At 45.0% G+C, this 15,812-nt stretch overlaps 1 protein-coding gene across 2 annotated transcripts in view; it reads right to left on the minus strand.

Annotated features, from left to right (window-relative positions):
- gask1a (golgi associated kinase 1A) overlaps window positions 1–15,289 on the minus strand; it is a 91,895-nt gene extending 76,606 nt beyond the window's left edge. The window contains exon 1 of one of the 2 annotated variants that reach the window (XM_039737324.1): window positions 14,931–15,289. In XM_039737324.1, coding sequence (XP_039593258.1) covers window positions 14,931–14,963 — 33 coding nt within the window. In that variant the 5' untranslated portion in view covers window positions 14,964–15,289. Of the gene's footprint in view, window positions 1–14,926 lie in introns of both variants that reach the window. The other variant, XM_039737325.1, reaches the window with a different exon arrangement.
- Between the last annotated feature and the right edge of the window lie 523 nt (window positions 15,290–15,812).

Genomic DNA, 15,812 nt, shown 5'->3' on the forward strand with positions numbered 1-15,812 from the left:
CTTCCACCCAGAAAAGGAGACTTTAGAGCAGGGGTGGGCAAAGTCATTCCTGGAGGGCCGCAGTGGCTGCTGGTTTTTGTTCCAACCCAGTTGCTTAATTAGAAAACAGTCCTTGCCAATAATTACATTTCATGGCTTGTTAGTGCTTTAACTCTGCTATGTCAAGTCATTCTCATATCCTAGATTTTTTTTTTCCATTCTAAGGATATCATCCAAATACTTTGAAGTATAAAACGGATGGGTAATTCTCAACCCTTAACTTTTTTCGCTTCTCTTTCCTTCCAAGTATTTAATTAAACCAAATAGTGCACGATAAATACACACAGGTGTAAAAGGGAACAAGCAAAATGGATAACTGCTGGTTTCTTTTGTCATTTGCATCTTAGGCCTTGTTCACACGGGCGTTAAGTTTTTGGATAAACGAACTTGCTCTGAACGTCCTAGACGTTTATGTTGCATTTTGTGGTGGCGATCGATTGACTTCTACACCGGCGTTCGTTTGTCTCTATCTAACGCCAGCCTGCAGCCCAAATTGTAGTTTGTGTGTTAACCTGTGGAGGCAGTGTCGGGAACTGGATATGAAAGCCCTTGTCGTTTTATTTGAGGTGCCTCCTTTCAATATGGACCATTTTGCTATTTTAGATATTAATCTTCTTGTTTTAAAAATACTGCGTATCTGGCGTAGGGAGAAAAAATCGCCGCTACTGGGTTCATCCTCTGACTGCACAACGTCGGGTTAAAGGAAGTTTTTTTGTGCTTTATGAAGAAATGCGAAAATTTCCGCAAGTTTTTAATTACTGTCGGATGTCGGTTTCCACTTTTGATTGTCTGCTGCAGCTGGTGCAATGCCACATTGCACGCCGATCAACCAATATGCGACTTGGTGTTAGCCAAGAGAGACTACTTGTCACTTTGAGGTAAGGAAACAGTAGTCGGGTGTGCGCTTACACCGGTGTTATGCACTGAAATGCCCCCATGGATTGACCCCTACATAATCGTTATCAAATATTATATTAGAACATAAATTAATAGGTTCATGGTTTACAAATTACATGAGACAATAAAATAAAATAAGCAATATGAAAATATATATGTTGTATATGAAAACATAAAAATATTAATATTATATTTAACGCCCGTGTGAACAGGGCCTAAAATGAAGCAGAAGTGTTTATAGTGCAACAAGTGATTTTTATTAAGCAACTGGGTTGCAACAAAAACCTGCAGCCACTGCGGCCCTCCAGGAATGACTTTGCACACCCCTGCTTTAGAGGTACAACGACATCAGGAAATCCCGCCCCTTCTAGTCACAGCACCATATAAGGAACAAAATACTCAGAAGTCATTGTTCATTAGAACAGGCCCACCTCTGCTGGAGCCACATCAACCCAAAGGAGCAACAGACCCCTACAATGGAAGGATCGATGAGAGCCGATTTTCTTGTTCCCTTTTCATAGAGCGCTAGCTGTGCTACCGGACTAAGATGGGTGGAAATGTAAATAATCAGCATAGAACCCAGCGTTAACATTTCCAGGGCACCATACAAGGTGTATATGTGTGTTATATGCCATTTGGTATGGAAAAAGCAATGTTAATGTTTGTGATACGCCATCTGTTGGAATGACAAATGCAATGCATATGTCTCTGTCATATGCCATTTGATACAGGATTCATAAAAGGTGTTGTCATGTTTGTGATGCGTCATTGGCATGAATGACAAATTCAGTGTATTTTGTTATTACAAATGTGTCTGATGCGCCACTTGTAGGAATGACAAATGCAGTGCATTTTATTACTACAAATGTTTGTGATGCAATGTTTTTTGGAATGACAGAGACATAGCACACAGACACACACACGACAATAATTAATTAATATGGACTAGCTCTGCTAACCGTCTAAGAGAGGCTTAAATCTAAATAATCAATGTACAGTACATTTCAGCATTAACGTGCATCACACACATGCAATACATAGGTCTCTCTTCTATGCCTTTTGCTATGGAATAAATACAAGCAATGTTAATGTTTGTGAATGACAAATGCAATGCATTTTTATTACTACAAATGCTTGTGATGTGCCACCTGTTGGAATGACAAATACATTGCATTTTATTACTACAAATAGTTGTGATGCAGCATTTTTTGGAATTACACAGATCCTTTTGTTAAGGGGGACTAGCTGTGCTACTCGTCTAAGATGGGTCAAAATTTAAATAATCAACATAAACCTCAGAATTAATGTTTGTAGTGAACCATGCAATGTGTATGTCTCTGTAATATGCCATTTGGTATGGGATAAATAAAAGCAGGATTAATGTATGTGATGCGCCATACATTGGAATGACAAATACAGAGCATTTTATTATTACAAATGTTTGTGATGTGCCATCTGTTGGAATGACAAATGCCATGAATTGCATTACTAAAAACATTTGTGATGCGTCATCTTTTAGAATGGCCGAGATAACACAACTGGACAGATACACAGGCACTTATGCTTTTATTAAGGTGGATTGGTGCTATTAAAACAGGGTACTCTGGGGAGACCTCAACTCTTTACATGTGTCTCATTTCAGTTCATTACCATAGATATTGTAATTATTACATAATAATTATAATTACTTAATCTCCCTTTTTTTAACTCTGGTCAAAGTAGACCAAAAGTGCACATTTTCCTGATACTTAAGAAATATGTTTTTTTTTTTGTTACATACAGCATATAAACTGTTCTCAGGCCCCTGGCCGCACTCTTGGATCACTCCGATGGTAGATCCATCACTGCCTCACTGGTCCAAGGCGCTTGGTCTGATCTTTACAGAGGATTGCCTTTGTCAGAACTGGAGAGCAGCCCAAATTGGTTGGGAATTTTAAGGAATGACACCTGACTTACAGTTAAAGGTAGACCTGAGGAAGCAGCTTGGATTCACAGACATTGCAGAGGCCACCCTGAGACTCAACATCGTCCCAAACAGATGGTCATGACGGATCTCCCAGCACCTTACAAGGAGAGGTTGGAGGAAAAGTACTTTGGGCTGAAGGATTAGTGCCTCAGACTTGGGGTGGTGCACATGGCGGGGTGGGCTGCAGATGCTTCGTAGCCTTGTCACTATGTAAGGCCTACAGTGACGGGGACATCACAGGTGGGTGTGAGAGTAAATCCATCAGAGAGGGATCAGAAAACATTTCAAGATGGCTGTGGATTAAAAAGCTAAATTTTCCCCCTGGGGACAAATAAAATTCTCCCTATCTATGTATGCATACTTGGGCACCAGCCGGGAACTAAATCACCCCTGGTTGGGTCATCTGGGCGAGGGACCCCCAAGTTATGACCGCCGAAGTGCCCAAGTGTATCAGTAGATGTAGGTTGTAATGCGCATCACTCACAACAGCATGAGAGGACAATTAGCTAAGGACAGCTCAGTCATAATCTTCAATTGCGTAATCTTTAGAGTCGGGGGGCACTCATACAGGGTGATCCCCCCAGCGGTCTGTGACTCACCGCTACTAAAATTAAAGAAGCACTTACAGTCTGCGCCACGCTGGGCAGATCACGTTGCAGTGAAGAGCACAATTCTCGCTCACGGGACTTTTAAAATCACAAACCAGGATTCCTCCGACGTCCCACAAGCACAGGCCAGTGACTTGTGAAAAAAAGTAGTCGGCGTCTTTTCAAACAAACGCCTGCAGGTCCTACAAGTCTGAGTCAACAAGGAAAAGCTGTTAGTAATCGCTTAGCAGACAAGTGAAACCTAACTGTGTGAGGAGGGAAAAAAAAAGAAAACCACAGATTTACAAGGTGGCACTTCGTATCCAAAGTAACTTACAAATCAGAATACATACAACTGTCTCAGTTTCTCTTCTTGGTATTCTCCTTTCATTGGATCTTGGAAATCAAAAAGATGGAAGAGATTCTGTCGTCACATTGGCCTGCCCTTCACACACTTCGACTGCTGGAAGCCCTTTAGGCAACCAGTTGGTTCGGGTCTCCAAAAATGTGATGGAAGTTCGACTTCGTATGTTGACTTTCCATTACACACAATTAAACAAAGTTTATGACATGCTTCGACTATCATGTATGTCATCATTGTGACTTACATGTATGTTGTGACACAAGTGCATATCTTATATATATATATACACTGCTCAAAAGAATTAAAGGAACACTTTTTAATCAGAGTATAGCATCAAGTCAATGAAACTTCTGAGATATTAATCTGGTCAGTTAAGTAGCAGAGGGGGTTGTTAATCAGTTTCAGCTGCTGTGGTGTTAATGAAATTAACAACAGATGCACTAGAGGGGCAACAATGAGATGACCCCAAAACAGGAATGGTTTAACAGGTGGAGGCCACTGACATTTTTCCCTCCTTATCTTTTCTGACTGTTTCTTCACTAGTTTTGCATTTGGCTACAGTCAGTGTCACTACTGGTAGCATGAGGCGATACCTGGACCCTACAGAGGTTGCACAGGTAGTCCAACTTCTCCAGGATGGCACATCAATACGTGTCATTGCCAGAAGGTTTGCTGTGTCTCCCTGCACAGTCTCAAGGGCATGGAGGAGATTCTAGGAGACAAGCAGTTACTCTAGGAGAGCTGCAGAGGGCCATAGAAGGTCCATAACCCATCAGCAGGACCAGTATCTGCTCCTTTGGGCAAGGAGGAACAGGATGAGCACTGCCAGAGCCCTACAAAATGACCTCCAGCAGGCCACTGGTGTGAATGTCTCTGACCAAACAACCAGAAAGACTTCATGAGGGTGACCCAAGGGCCCCATGTCCTCTAATGGGCCCTGAGCTCACTGCCCAGCAGCATGCAGCTCGATTGGCATTCGCCATAGAATACCAGAATTGGCAGATGCACCACTGGTGCCCTGTGCTTTTACAGATGAGAGCAGGTTCACCCTGAGCACGTGACAGAAGTGAAAGGGTCTGGAGAAGCCATGGAGAACATTATGCTGCCTGTAACATCATTCAGCATGAGCAGTTTGGTGGTGGGTTAATGATTGTCTGGGGAGGCATATCCATGGAGGGTCACACAGACCGCTACAGGCTTGACAAAGGCACCTTGGCTGCCATTAGGTATCAGGATGAAATCCTTGGACCCATGGTCAGACCCTATGCTGGTACAGTGGCTCCTGGTGCACGACAATTCCTGGCCTCATGTGGTGAGAGTATGCAGGCAGTTCCTGGAGGATGAAGGAATTGATACCATTGACTGGCCACCACACTTTCCTGACCTAAATCCAATAGAACACCTCTGGGACATTATGTTTTGGTCCATCCAATGCCACCAGGTTGCACCTCAGACTGTCCAGGAGCTCAGTGATGCCCTGGTCCAGATCTGGGAGGAGATCCCCCACAACACCATCTGTCATCTCATTAGAAGCATGCACCGATGTTGTCAGGCATGTATACAAGAACACAGGGGCCATACAAAGTGCTGCGTACAATTTGGAGTTGCTGCAATTCAATTTGGGCAAAATGGACTAGCCTGCCACATAATTTTTTCACTCTGATTTTTGGGGCGTCTTTGAATTCAGGGCTCTGTAGGTTGATCATTTTCATTTCCATCAAACGATGTGGCATCCTTTCGTTCCTAACACACTACCCAGTCTATATCAGTATAGATATCCAGGAGGATTTCTTTTTCCCATTGAGATCTGATGTGTTTTCAAAGTGTTCCTTTAATTTTTTTGAGCAGTTTATATTTGTTGTTAATTTAGAGCCCTTTGCAGAAATTGGCTTTAATTTTGACATTAAAAGTCTGCTGATCAGCATCAAGAAAGCCAAATTAAATCCACCGGGATTCAAATGTTGTACAACAAACTGCGAGAGCTTCTAAAACGGTGAATATTTCTAGGCACGATGTATATTACAGTATACATACACACACTCACACACACAGGTAAGGGGGTGTTTCAGCCCACCAAGACAAAACACAGTCCCAGGTTCAAACACAAGGCCTTTATTTCACACTGGTCTCCGTTTCTTTCTTTCCAGACCACCCAACACGTTTCTCCTTCTACGCCTGCCATGCAGTCTCATCCGCTTCCTCCCGACTCCGACTTCTCAGTGCACAGAGGTGGCCCCTTTTAATGTCAGACCCAGGAATACTTCTGGTGTCAAAGAGGAAGCCCCTGAAAGCAGGGACAGCCCTCCCCAGCAGCTCCTCCTGTTGACACTCAGGGAATCCAGCAGGGCTGCCCCACGGGAGCACAACTCCCAACATGCCCTGCAGGTACAGGAATGGGCATACTGGCTCGGGAGTGCTGCCATCCAGTGTTTCGGGGGAGCACGTACTCTTGGGAGGCAACTCCCCCCAGTCGTCCATCCACTTCAATGGCCTCCCTGACAGGTAAGGGTGGTGGTGGCGGTGCTTGAGGTTATCCCAGCTGGAATGACAACTTAGCACTGGTGTCCGTCACAATATAAACTGCTCAAAAAAATGAAAGGCACACTTTGAAAACCCATCAGATCTCAATGGGGAAAAAAAACTCCTGCTGGATCTCTCTACTGCTACGGAGTGATGTGGTGATGTGTGAGGAACGAAAGGATGGAAATGAAAGTGATGAACCGACAGAGGGACACCCCGAAAATGAAAGGGAAAAAATGAGGCGGCAGGCAGGTGAGTCCATTTGGCCAAAATGTCATTGCAGAAACTCCAAATGGTACTCAGTAGTTTGTATGCCACCCCCCCACCCCATTCCTGACAACGTCCTAAAGAGATGGTGGATGGTGTCCTCTGGGATCTTCTCCCAGATCTGAACCAGGGCATCACTGAGCTCCTGGACAGGCTGAGGTGTCAGATGGAGCGAAACCATAATATCCCACCCAGAGGCGTCCTATTGGATTGAAGTCAGGCGAGTGAGCGTGGCAGGGGGTCCAGTCAATGGTATCAATTCCTTCATCCTCTCGCCACATGAGGCTGGACATTGTCGTGCACCAGGAGGAACCAGCATAGGGTCTGACAATGGGGCCAAGGATTTACTCTCGATACCTAATGGCAGTCCTGCGGTGCCGTTGTCTAGCCTGTGTGTCCCTCCATGGATATGCCTCCCCAAATATACCATCACTGACCCCCCACCAAACCGGTCTTGCTGAACGATGTCGCAGGCAGCATAACGTTCTCCACGGCTTCTCCAGGACCTTTCACGTCTGACACATGTGCTCAGGGTGAACCTGCTCTCATCTGTGAAAAGCACAGGGCGCCAGAGGTGGACCAGCCAATTCTGGTATTCTATGGCAAATGCCAACCGAGCTCCACGGTGCCCACTAGAGGACATTGTCAGGCCCTCAGGCCACCCTGATGAAGTCTGTTTCTGATTTTTGCTCAGAGACATTCACACCAGTGTCCTGCCTGCTGGAGGTCATTTTGTAGGCGCTGCCAGTGCTCATCCTGTTCCTCGTTACCCAAAGGAGCAGATACCGATGGGTCCTGCTGATGGGTTAAGGACCTTCTACGAGGGGTCCTGTCCAGCTGTCCTAGAGGAACTGCCAGTCTGTCTCCTGAATCTCCTCCATGCCCTTGAGACTGTGCTGGGAGACACGGCAAACCTTCTGGCAATGGGAGGCACGTATTGATGTGCCATCCTGGAGACGTTGGACTACCTGTGCCAGCTCTGTAGGGTCCAGGTGTGACCTCATGCTACCAGTAGTGACACTGACCGTAACCAAATGCAAAACGAGTGAAAAAACAGATGAGGAGGAGAAAATGTCAGTGGCGTCCCTCCACCTGTTAAACCATTCATTCCGGTTTTGGGGGGTCGTCTCATTGTTGCCCCTCTGGTGCACCAAAGCAGCTGAAACTGATGAACAAGCCCCTCTGATACTGAACTGAGCAGATTGACAGCCCACAAGTGTCACTGACTTGATCATATACTCATTAAAAAGGGTGCCTTTCATTTTTCTGAGCCGTATACACACACACACACACACACACACACGCAGGATCAAACCGGCTGATGCCGTTTCCACCTCGACAGACTCAGAGGGCCTGGCGTGCTTTTGCTGTCTCAGCACCATTCACTGCAGTGAGGCCCCCATAAGCTGCCGAAGGCCCTCATTTTAGAATCACCAAACACACACACACACACATACACACACACACCCTGCACTTCACCCTTAGGCGGAGGGCCTGCGAGTGCAGGAGGATTCAATTACCAACATTAAATCCCACAAAGGAATTCACGGAATACAGGTTGGGAAGGTTTAACCCTTGAGCGTCATCTGCCTCAAACCCACAATGCACCAAATCCTCGCTGGCCACCGTGGAATCTGAAGACATGCAGCGCGGTGTAAACCGCATCAAAGCTTCTTCATGATGAGTGACGGGGACATTTTGGATCCCCGTTGACCTAAACAGCTAACACACTACAAGCACACGCCGATCAAAACCACCGGCAGGATGAAGTGACCAACATGGATGATCTCGTTACAACGGCACCCGTCACAGGCAGCAAGTGGACTGTCAGTTCTTGATTGTGACGTGCTGAATGCTCCGACGTGTGGAATTAGGATCTGAGCGACTTTCACGAGGACCAAACTGTGATGGCCAGAAGACGGGGTCAGACCGTTTACAAAATGGCTGCTCTCGTGGGGCGGTCTGTACCTACTACAAGTGATCCAAGGATGGACAACCCATTAACCAGCAGCAGGATCCTGGCCACCCATTGATACATATGCGGAGGTTAGTCTGGGTGGTCCGATCCCACTGATCTGTAGCGGTGAAGAACTTAATGCTGGCCAGGAGAGAAAGATGGCAGGACACACAGCGCATTGCAGCTTGGTGCGTAGCCACATGCCAGTCAGAGTGCCAATGTGGACCCCCTGGCCACCGCCGACAGTGTCTTCAATGGCCATGGGAGCGTCAATAGCACACCATGCAGCAATAAAATAAAATAAATTAATGAAACATATGCATAGGAGTCCAGAAACACTTGAATGCCGATGAAAAAGGGAAAATTAAACCACAGAGCCTCCTCACAACAACAGGTGCCACTGAAACAAATATCTGAAGAAATCTATACTAATAAACGGCAAAGCCCTCACTGACTCACTCACTCACTCATCACTAATTCTCCAACTTCCCGTGTAGGTAGAAGGCTGAAATTTGGCAGGCTCGTTCCTTACAGCTTACTTACAAATGTTAAGCAGGTTTCATTTCAAAATTCTACGAATAATGGTCATAACTGAAAGCTGTTTTTCTCCATTTACTGTAATGGAGATGAGCTTGAAACCCGTGGGGGCGGAGTTTCGTGTGACATCATCACGCCTTCCTCGTAATCACGCAGTACGTAGAAAACCAGGAAGAGGCCCAAAAAGCGCTGAAGAAAACATGCATTATATAATTGAGAAGGCAGCTAAACAATAAGAAGCGGCGAGTGACATATACAACCATATTCATGAGTTCTGCTACTTCGGAAACAAAGCACGATGTAAACCTACACTTTAAATTAAGTTCATAGACAGGCTGTCGCTGGCGTTTGTAATTTAGCGCCTGCCCATATAAGGCCGTCCGTCAGCGGCAATCCAATAGCAAACTGCCACGGGTAAATATTCACGATCATTCAATAAGTGTGGCAAGACAATGAGTGGAGCATCATCCCAACTGACTGGAAAACGGAAGGGTGATCACCTGGATTGTGATAACTACAGAGAGATAACGCTGCTCTTGGTGCCGGGTAACGTCCCCACTTGGGTCGTCCTCAATAGGATCCGTGATCACCTGCTCACCTACCAGCGACCGGAGCAGTCTGGTTTTACGCCTATCATCGACCACATCCTGGTACTGAGAGTGCTCATGGAGTGGAAACGCAAATATCGGCAGAGTTTCCTTGCAGCCTTTGTCGATTTTCATAAAGCGTTCGAACTCGGTTGATCGAGCTGCCCTGTGAGGCATCGTAAGGGCTCGTTTATACTTCACACTCAGAACGCGTATGCGGCCGCATCATGGCTGCCACGCGCTCTCAGCGTTCATCGCATGAAGTATAACCCCGACCTAAGACTTCACAGATGCCCTCCAAAGTTTCTGAATATCATGACTGGCCTGTACACTAAATAAATATTTAAATATGTAAAAATATGCACTTGACTTGAGCATTCCTAGTTATCCTCCTCTTTCTCTGTACGTTTATCATTCGTTTGCTCAGAGGTTGATGCGCTTGCTGTTTCCTGAGCTGCTTCTTCTTTTCTCCACCCTAGCAGTCCACTTCTTCTCTTCTTTCGTCGACATCTTTCCACATTAAAACTGATGAAGTCGGTGTTTGTGTTACACTTACTTAGTACGTTTTCTTTAATTTTTCACTTAAGTCTTCAATCTGCCTGAAGAATGACGAGTGATGGCGAAGGTGGTAGGGAATGAGAACGGTGCCCGTACACATGCACCACACTGCCGCCCTGCTAGCAATAAAATAAAAAGAGGAATAACCTTGGAAGTCAGTCATCACCCCGAAAGCGGACAGTCGACGTCATGTAGTATCTGTGTACCAAATCTCAGGTCATTAGTTCAAACGGGTTGTGAGCTACAGGTGATTTAAAATCCTGGACAGACAATCGAACAGCCACGCTAGCGTATTATATATAGAAAGATTATAAGGTCTCAAATATTATAAGGTCCCAGAAATTCCATTCAGGTTTTCCAATAATAATAGTAATAATTATAATTCAAAAGGCAGTATTTTATACCCAAGATTAATCAATCGTGTCCCATATAGTTCTCTTCTCCCCCTTTGAGCCAGTGCCCACCATAAGGGCTGTGCCCTGCACACAGTTTGGCATGAGGTTTAAACAGTGCGTTTTTTTAATCATTTTTTAACCCTGGATTTTTCTTTTTTTATTGGGAAAATTATTTTGTGAGATATTCTACCTTTGGGGTGTCTAGGATGGTCAAAAAATTATCATTATTATACAATAGCTGCCAAATACTTGCATCTTCCTGAGGAAATAAAATTGGAAGTGGAGCTACTTACTATGTGGTGCACAGAAGCGACCATTTTTACTTCCGTCTTTCGCGGACTGTATGCCACCCGGCGACACCCAAAGCAACTGCCTCCTCTCTCCAGTCTGCGCTAATAACGTACCTGTGCTTTACAAAAATGGCTGCATAGATGTAACAGGTAATAGGTTGTCAGGGCCGAAAAGGTTCATTTAAAAGGCCATTTCTATAATGAGAATAACGTTTTTGATTATACCACTGTTTTTCCGATTACCTTTTTTTAAAACTTTGGGAAATAATTCACTGGTAAGTGTCCAAAGGGATCAGCTGTAGTCTCTTATTTAACTTTTGCCTTACTTAAGTGTTTGGCGTATGTAAAAAGTCTCGGCAGTGAATGATCAGCCACAAAGCCTTCCAGTCCGTTATTCAACGATTTTCTATACACTTACGGAGTTTATTATTGCTTGTGTCTTTTGTTTCCTTTATTCTAATATTTGATATTAATATTTAAACGTTTCATTTGCATTCTTGTATACATTTTATGACGTGTTTTTTTTTTTAATACTGTAACTCTTATGATTCAAGTAAATATCTTTTTAAATTGCTCAGCGCACAAACACGCGGCTTCGAGCCCGCTACGCGACTCTAGCGCCCCCGCCGGTCCTGTCACGCATTGCAGCAGGCTCCCTCTTCTCGGAGTACACAAACCAACACGTGTTCGGGGGAGGAAAAAAAAACACTCTCTGCTCTGCCACTCTCAAAAGTCCCAGTGCTTTAATGACACTTTATGGTTCTTTTACTGGGGTTGTGTGGTTTCTCGTAACACCATTGCATTCTGGGGCGGGTTATTTGCATATATAGGCAGTTCTTCCAGTTTTGAAAAAACGTTCTAATATGTAGAGAAAAAAAATGAAATCTTTAATATGTAGTAGGCTACCGAGCAGCACAACAACAGATTTAGAAAACCTGTATTTAGCCTGCGTTTTCCTATCTAGCTACAGTCGTTTAAAAATCATGAGCTACTGGTATTTCACAAATCCGTTGCTGTCTATTTTGTTATTTACCCTATGGAGCCCGTTACGGATCTAAAGAAATAAAGGTTCATTCTGCAACCATCGTGTAGATGGGCCTTTTATCAAGCCAAACTGGGTCCCCCACGGCATCGCTCTGAAGGACCACCCTGATACCTTGAATGTTAAAGAGTGCAACTGCAGGTCGTTAACGGGCGTCACTCCGGGCTCTTTTTTTTTTTTGGCACAGCCGACGGGACTTTTATTTTGGAACGTTTCCGCGCGCTGCCACTGCCGATGAGTTTTCAAAAAGGTTCCGAGGTGTCAACTCTGTCTACACACATCACGCACGGCTATGCCGAACACGCGTGACTCTGGGAGGAGTTGGGGTTAGGGGGCGTTCAGCGTGGTGGCAGCAGCAGTAGCGAGACCACAGCATTGCGTTCTTAGCCCCCCCACGTGGACTCTGGATTTTCTCCCCGTGTTTGCCTGGGTTTCCTCCCGGTGCTCGGAGAGATGCAAGTTAGGAGGATTGGTGACACCAACGCGGAACAATTGTGTGTTTGAGGGGTGTATGCGTGTGTTTGGGCGGGTGTTCGCCTTTTCGAGAGTTTGTTCATATATGCCAGCTGGGATTGGCTCCCGTACACCCCCCACATTAGCAAATTATGGGACGATTCTGGGGATACGTGAGAAAAAATAATCTGAATACCTAGAAAAGATTTACACATACAAACACACACACAAGGAGAACATCCAAACTCTACACATATAACGAATCTTGGACTCATACGTGGTGAGGCGCCGACATCCCAGCTGGCACTAAACATTTAAAAAGGAATCAAAAATTGACAGCTGCGGGTAAAAAAAAAAGTAATAGTTTCCAAGATTTTGAGTTGCTCTGATAGCGCAGTCGGTTATTTGAGTGCAAAACCGCAACCCGCGTACAGCCCTGGCAGCATCGGGCGTAAGGCAGGAAAGCCTTACCACAGGGTTCAGCTATGAAACATCCGGCGCGTCAAATCCACTCACTAGGGGGCGAAGGAGGACCCAACCGGGACCGCCATGGAGTCGTCAAATGAACAGGCACGTCGTGGTTTACCCGGTGGAGCAGAAAAACCAGAAACTACGGTAATGCGGGAGGGAGGAAATTGTGAAAACTGCGCTATCCTAACCCAGAGTGACCTGCTTTTCAAAGTCACAACTCGGGGACACTTGTGTACATATCCAGCGAGTGTGCTGTAGACGCAAATAAAACTAAAGACCCGGGACGACTGCACATGGAATCGAAGTCTGTTTTTATCGGGGGGTCTGTACTACTTCGAGTTTTGGGCGGCTAAAAAATGGAGGATTTTTGTTCAATTCCGGGAGGCGATACACTTTTAAAAAATAAAAGGTACCCAAAAGGACAGCCCACGTGACGGTTTCCAAAAAATCATTAACGGTCACCTTAAAATAATAGTGAATAGTCGATAACAGATTTGCAAGCTTCAAATGGGCTCATGTATGTGTATATATCGGTGTACATACATATACACACATTATTTATATATATATATATATATATATATATATATATATATATAGTATATGGGGGCACCAAAAGCGCTCAGGGCCTCTAAAACGTCTTAAATGGCTCTAGTGCCCCGTCTTAAATGGCTCTAGTGCCCAGCAGGACACCAACAGATTAAAAACACTTGGACTTTGCCAGTGTTACTTTTAAAATTAGGAACCCGTTGGTATTTTACACATCTGCTACTATCTATTAATGGTTACTTAGTGTATGGAGTCTGTGAAAGAGCTAAATACATAAAGGGTTCTTTCTGGGACCTTCATTTGAAAGGGTCTTTTGGGAACCAATAAAATTGGTTCTTCTATGTCACCGCTCCGAAGTCGCCTACCAACCCCGGGGCGCCTATATTTTTAAAGAGTGTACTTATTTTCTGGATGACGCCATTATCCAAGGTGACTTACAACTTTTGAGAGATGCTGTTGGTTACAGTTGTTTTCTTTGGTGCATGTGCAGGTGAATTGGCTTCCTCAGGGTCACACGGTGACAGAAGTGGGATTTGAAGCCACTGCCTCCAAAGCCTTCCCCGTCACGCTTGCTGAAAATGTTACAATCCTTTTCAAAGCCCTGAGAACCAATTTCATAACCAAAGGACCCCCAAAAAAATAGTTGTCTGTGCATCGATGGTTCAACGTGGAACCGCACAAACCAATAAAATGTAAATCCATCAAACCCCCTACCCCGTCTTAAACTGTTTCGCAGCCACAGTCCTGACATTTTTTATTTTTATTTTTTTACATCGGCTACCGGTCAGTAGGTGACAGCAGATAAACTCTGAAGTGATTTTGACACTTGCGAGGTATTTCCGCAGGGGTGTTAACATCACCCTAAACTACTCTTGCAGCTACAGTCGACTCTCGATGCAATAACACACAAACTGAAAATAAATGTGATCTTACGATCACCTCCCAATATTATGTTAGAATCAATCTTTTGCACTTCCACATTTACCTTAAGAAAGACTGTTTCGTTTGGGTAACTAACGAGCACACAGATTTGGGTTTGAATTCTGCACGACACTGGGACGGTTAGCGTTCTCCCCAAAGTTGTCGGATAGGGCAGCTATAGATTTTATTATATGTTTGCAGCAGAAAAGTACAAAACGCTAGGCATTGTGACACAGATTCCAGAAAATAAGCCAAGACACACAAATTGTCAGCCTCTGTGCTCTGTGACGCCACGCAGCAGGAGTTCTCTGCCTCATTCGATTACTTAGCAGCGCTTTATTATTATTATTATTTTCGTCAGCATTGTCCACGTTGCGCGCTGCAGAGCTTCCCCGATTGGCTTACATATCCATTATAAAGGCGAGCACACAGTACTGCCCCAGCAGCAGAGCACAGTTCAACTCAATCAATATGAAAATGACTCAAACGATACAACAAGAATTGTAAATAAAACCCCTAAACACACCTACCGTGGCCCCGCAGCTCTCCTCAGCTGTCCGCATTCAGGCGTGAGTGCCGCTCGAGTTCCGCAGCGCTCGTCACATCAGAGGGGAGTCGCTCGCTCGCTCGCTCTCTCTTGTCCGCCCAGGTCCTCAAATTCCTTCTCCTCCCCCTAAACTCGCTTTCACGCACATACATGTCCTTTCAGGCATTCCGAGACTCCCAAAAAAGTTTTCTTTAACTCCTTGAGCAGCTAACACAACAGAACAATGACTAGCTTCCACAACCGCACCAAAAGTTCCACAAGTGCACCTCGAATAGTTTGCAAAGCCGGCATTTCACCCAAACAATGCGAACAGAGAGCGCACGTTTCTTTTTTTTTTTTCCTTTTTTTGTGGCGTGTAAAGCCAATCAGATCTTAAAGCTCCCCTCCCGGGAGAGGCCCGTTTTATTGAAGCGTCCTTTCATAATAAAAGCCCCACCCTACAGTAGCGCTAGAATTTGTAAGGCGATAATCAGTTCATTAAAAAAAAAGGACAAGTAGCTCGCCAATATGCACATGTAGCCGAAGTGCGCTTTGTTCGCTGATCGATGGATCATATGGGGGGAAATTAAAAGGAGGAAACGGTAGCAGTGACGTCGGCGCTCCGCGTAGTGCAGTAGCTGCCAGGGCGCTCTTAAAAATCGCCTTTTAATCTCACGACTCGCCAGCTCACGTTGGACTAACAGGAGAGACAGGTTGGGAATTTACACTGATAGAGCGTCCTGCCGAGCCCACCACACGACGAGCCACCTCAGGATCCCAGTGGACGAAAACATGGCATAGACAGGAATGGAAAATCAGATAGATAGATAGACAGATAGATGAAAGGCACTATATAACAAATAAGATAGATATGAAAGCCACTATA

The sequence above is a fragment of the Polypterus senegalus genome, chromosome 15 (assembly GCF_016835505.1).
Source record: "Polypterus senegalus isolate Bchr_013 chromosome 15, ASM1683550v1, whole genome shotgun sequence".
In the NCBI taxonomy this organism is placed as follows: Eukaryota; Metazoa; Chordata; class Cladistia; order Polypteriformes; family Polypteridae; genus Polypterus; species Polypterus senegalus.